Genomic DNA, 4,738 nt, shown 5'->3' with positions numbered 1-4,738 from the left:
TCAGTGTGAAGAGTGACGTTTTAGCATTTCCAAGCCCACACTTCAGGAGGCGTGTAGTTTTCACTTCTCAGTAGTTTCTGCAAAGGAATGTCTGATTTTCCTGACCAACAGGAGGGAAGCCCAGTGGCCCTCAGAGGGGCACTCAACTACTGACCACTAAAGCAAAGCCTTCTCCTGACTCCCGGGGCCAGCCAACACCACATGGTCACAGCACCGACAACTGAGTCCCTTCACCCCCCGGAATAGTAAGAGATAAAAACGGCCGCTGTTCTAAGTTGCTCTCTTGGGCTGGTTTGTTACACAGGGACCAACCCCTCGCCTTGAACAGCAGCTCTGTACACTGTGCCCAGGGGGTGGGCTTCTCCCGACCAGGGTGTGGGACATTCACCAGGTAACAACAATAACATCCTGTTCCACCAATTTTAAGATGCACAATGTGCCTGGCTGGTGTGGCTCAGTGGATTGAGCATGGGCCTGGGAGTCAAGGGATCGGGGTTAGATTCCTAGTCGGGGCACATGCCTGGGCTGCAGGCCAGTTCCCAGCGGGGGACACACTAGAGGCAACCATACATTGATATTTCTCTCCCTCTCTCCTTCCCTTCCCCTCTAAAAGATAAATAAATAAAATCTTTTAAAAAAAGATGCACAATATATTCACATTTTAATATCACTGACAATGGGATGAATCTTACAATCCCTACAGGCAACCACAAGGCACTGTGTAAAAAACGTCTACAGTCTATTGACGCTCCCTGGAAAGTTTTGCAGGGTGCCAGCATCAAAGCATCTTCAGTTTCAGGAAATGTAGAAACAATCATCACAATAGCAAAAGCAGCAAACATCACAGTCAGTTTGTACCAGACGTTACAGGAGAACGAAACGTTTTCACTCAGATTATCTTGGATAAGAATAAAGACGGGTGAATTCTAAGAATAAGAATAACAGAATAATGGCAGCTGCTGTTCAAGCAACACTTGTTCTCAAGCGGCCCACCTCCATCCATCCCTCCCGAGTCAGCTCAGAGAGGGGCAGCATGTTCCCTCAGGACGCACAGCCTGCAAGGCCCCGGCTGGCTGCTCCCGGGCTTCGGTGTTTTGGAGGCGGGGTGGGCGGCGTGGCCGGAGGTCCGGGCCGCGGGGGACGCGGTGGGGCGCGGGAGAGCGCAGGAGCAGACGTGGCGCAAGGCCTGACGGAAATGCGAGCCCAGGAACGCGTAGAGCAGCGGGTTCAAGGCTGAGTTGCTGTAAGACATGCAGTGCGCCCAGATCTTGAGCGCGTAAGCTGCGTAGCTCCGCGGGTGCCAGGAGCCAGCCGGGCCCAGCGCCTGCAGCACCAGGAACAGCTGGATGGGGCCCCAGCAGGTAGCGAAGAGCAGAACCACCGCCGCCACCAGCCGTGACACCCTGGCCCGCACAGCGTTCGCTCGTTCCGCCAGCAGCTGCCCCTTGGGGGTGGGAGGAGGTGGGAGGACAGGCTATGGGACACCCCCTCAGAGCTCCCCTCCTCGGCCCCCTCTGGATCACCACCCCCTTAGATTCCTCCAGATGTGCCTCCCCCCAGCTGTGTCTACCGTCTTCCTGGCCGCGCCCCCCACCCACCCAGTGGCGCACCTGCTGGGTGCTGTCGGCAGGCGCTGGGAGCACGGCAGCTCGACCCAGGTGGCGAAGCATGGCCCCGTAGCAGGCACAGGTGGCGACCAGCGGCAATAGGTAGAGCGCTATCAGATTGTAGAGTGCAAAGGCGCGCTCGAGAGCGCGGCTGGGAAAGGCCTCGCTGCAGTAGGTGGGCGGCCCCAGCGAGAGACGGTGCAGGGCGAGCACCGGAGCCGACACGGCTGCGGAGCCTGCACCACAGGCGCAGCTGAAAGACCTTGCTCGGGGAAGAGGGGCACGAGGGGGCCAGAGCCCTGGTCTCCCAGGTGCCTCCCCAGTCTGCGCCTCCAGCGGTTCTTTGAAGGGAGCGCTATTGTGCCCATTTCCCAGATGCAGGACCAAGGCTCCGGGAGGGGCCGCGAGTAGGAAGGTGACCAGGGCACGAGGACTTGTCCCCCCACCCTGTGTGCCCCAGCGCTGCACTCACCCACCCAGATGCACAGGCTGACAAACAGCGCCAGGCGGGGTGTGCGGCGGTGCAGGGCTCGAAGAGGGAACACCGTCACGTACCAGCGGTCCACGCTCATGGCAGTCAGGGTGGCGCAGGTGGCCTGCACCGAGACCTGGGAGTGCTAGGAGCTGGTGCGTGCCTCTTCGACCCCCATCCCCACGTGTCTGAGGCCTGTGTCTGTGCCCACAATTCGAGTACCACCTGCCCCCTACATGTCTCAAGGCTCAGGCACACACAGGGCATATCCTGAAAGGGTCTTCAGATGCCACAAAACTGAAGGGGCAGAAGAAAAGTGATACTATATAGGACCCCAGGATGGTGGGCACGGCTTGAGGGGACCACTGGGGGTCAGCTGAGTCCCAGAGGCTGAGACAAAGAGAGGCTGAGCCATCCGCGGGACAGGCAGGGCAAGAATTGGGATAGCCCTCCCTGTGCCCATCACTGACCCCCAATGCCTGTCTGTATCCTTTCCCATTGCCTGGTTCCTCTACCCCGCCCCTGCCCCCCTCCGCCCATCCCTTCAAGGCTCCACTTCCTCCTAGCTGCACCCATCAAACTTAGAGTTTGCACCCCACCTTCCCACCTGCTTCCTCTGCACCCCAAACTTCCTCTGCACCCCACCCCCACCTGCTAGGGTTGGGCCCCATCCCCCCTGCCTCAAGGGGGGTCCAGACCACCCACACCCAGACCACACCCCCGTGGTTCCCCAGCTCCTCTCCTCCAGCTCCCAGCTCACCTGCTGAATGTAGTTGACAAACTTGCACATGAAGTCACCCAGCACCCAGGCAGGCAGAGGGTAGAGCAGGGCGGTGAATGGCACACAGCACAGCAGGAAGGTCACGTCCGTGGCTGCCAGGTTGGCTGCAGACAGATGATGTGGGGGTGCTGGACGTGGGGCCCAGGGCTCAGCCACCCAGCGCTTCTGGTCCAGCTCCCTAGCACCTTTCTTTGTCTGAGTGACCAGTAGGATGGCTCCAGAAGGCTCACCCCATACACCCTCCAGCCTTTGCCTTCTATATTTCCAACATCCTCCTACACAGGCTTTGTAACTATTCCAGCTCCCAGACCTGATGGGGCTCTGCTCACCCCATCAGGTTTGGGAGAGCATTCCACTCTGGACCTCAGTTTACTCATCTGCAAATTGGAGACAGTGGTGCCCTCTCAATACTCACCATAGAATGGAGAACACTGACTGAACCCGCACCTGTGTGCTAGGCCACCCCGTCACAGTGTGCAAACCTGAGCTACTGTGGCAGAGACTGTAAACTGGGAGCCAGCAGGGCAAGCAGTCCCTCCCCCCACTGCTTTTATTCATTGGATACTGTGACAGAAGAACGACATTTAAATCAGACATCTACCTGGAGTGGGAGGGGCGAGCTCCCCAAGCCACTCTCCCTCCCACCTTTTAACTAGGCAGCCTGGGCTGGCCCCCATGAACCTTCCAATGCCAGAGTTCTCGACCTCTAACTTAAGGTACAGGGACAACAGGAAAAGGACTGGAGACAGGCAGGGGAGAGACTCCTCTCTGGGAGTGGCCGGCAGGCACCTCGAAGTGCCTGGGTGCTCACCTATGTAGAAGTTGGTCACTGTGCGCATCTGCTTGTGGCGACAGATGACGAAAATGACAAGCAAGTTCCCTGTCAGGCCAAGCAGCATCAGCACACCAAAGAAGAGCGGCACCAGCCAGGCATCTACAGGCCACAACGCAGGAGCCAGGCCACCTGAGACGTTGGTGCCACAGCCTGGACAGCCAGATGCGTTGGCCAGTGCCCACCAGGACACATTGGGTCCAGACCTGGCAAAGTTGTACATGGCTTTGTGACCCTCTTCTTACTGGTTGCCCTTCGGGATTGCGGTGGAGATTCTTGTCCTGGCCACCTGCTGGGGATGCACCTGTGGAGCCGAGCTGCAGCCAAGAAGGGTGCAGACAGGACTCAGGTGGACTCAGCTGCGCCTCTGCTCGCGCACAGCAGCCACCTAGCATTTATACCTGATTCCCCGCCTAGTCCCCTCCTTCCTACCCCTCCTGTCACCACTTGCCACTCCTTCCCCTGCCTGTGCCCCCTCCTACACAGCAACCTTCTCCCCCTCTCCCCGCCCCACTGAACAGCCAGGGTGAGAGCCCTGGAGGAGATGGCCTGGAGGAAGGGTTGGGAGGGAGCTGGGATGGGTTAGGCTGTGTGGGGGCTGCTGTGGAAGGACCCACCCTGACCAGGGGATAAGACTCACTGCTCCTGGGGTCTGGCCATTAGAAGATGGCAGGTGTGGCTCAGTTGGTTGGGCGTCGTCCCTTCCCCTCAAAAGGAAGGGCGGAGGGTTTGACTCCTAGTCAGGGGCACATGCCTGGGTTGCAGGTTTTGTCCTCCCTCGGTCAGGGCACGTGTGACAGGCAACCAATTGCTGTTTCTCTCTGGCATTCACGTTTCTCCTTTTTAAAAAAAGATTTTATTTATTTATTTTTTAGAAAGAGGGGAAAGGGAGGAGAAACAGAGGGAGAGAAACTTCAGTGTGTGGCTGCCTCTCATGCACCCTGTACTGGGGACCTGGCCCACAACCCAGGCATGTGCCCTGATTGGGGATCCAACCGGTGACCCTTTGGTTCACAGACACGTGCTCAATCTACTGGGCGATACCA

General features: G+C 58.3%; 1 protein-coding gene across 1 annotated transcript; it reads right to left on the bottom strand.

The window, feature by feature from the left end:
* Positions 1 to 663: 663 nt before the first annotated feature.
* Positions 664 to 4,011, bottom strand: KISS1R (KISS1 receptor). The gene is made up of 5 exons (XM_037042736.1): positions 3,672 to 4,011; positions 2,840 to 2,964; positions 2,080 to 2,215; positions 1,611 to 1,843; positions 664 to 1,444 (listed from the first exon to the last, which is right to left on the bottom strand). Exons 1-5 carry the CDS (start codon positions 3,913 to 3,915, stop codon positions 1,019 to 1,021), a joined length of 1,164 nt encoding a protein of 387 aa, XP_036898631.1. The 5' UTR covers positions 3,916 to 4,011; the 3' UTR covers positions 664 to 1,018.
* Positions 4,012 to 4,738: the final 727 nt, after the last annotated feature.

This window comes from Sturnira hondurensis, unplaced genomic scaffold (assembly GCF_014824575.4).
Source record: "Sturnira hondurensis isolate 20B ecotype Veracruz unplaced genomic scaffold, ASM1482457v3 Scaffold0003693, whole genome shotgun sequence".
NCBI classification, from domain to species: domain Eukaryota; kingdom Metazoa; phylum Chordata; class Mammalia; order Chiroptera; family Phyllostomidae; genus Sturnira; species Sturnira hondurensis.
This window is presented reverse-complemented; position numbering and strand designations above follow the sequence as displayed.

Excerpts from the sequence above, each read along its gene's own strand:
- KISS1R (XM_037042736.1), bottom strand. The coding sequence starts at position 3,915 with ATGTACAACTTTGCCAGGTCTGGACCCAATGTGTCCTGGTGGGCACTG. Across the intron at positions 1,844-2,079 it reads CAGCCTGTGCATCTGGGTGG|GCTCCGCAGCCGTGTCGGCT; the intron begins GTGAGTGCAGCG and ends CCTGTGGTGCAG. Across the intron at positions 1,445-1,610 it reads CTGCCGACAGCACCCAGCAG|GGGCAGCTGCTGGCGGAACG; the intron begins GTGCGCCACTGG and ends CCCACCCCCAAG.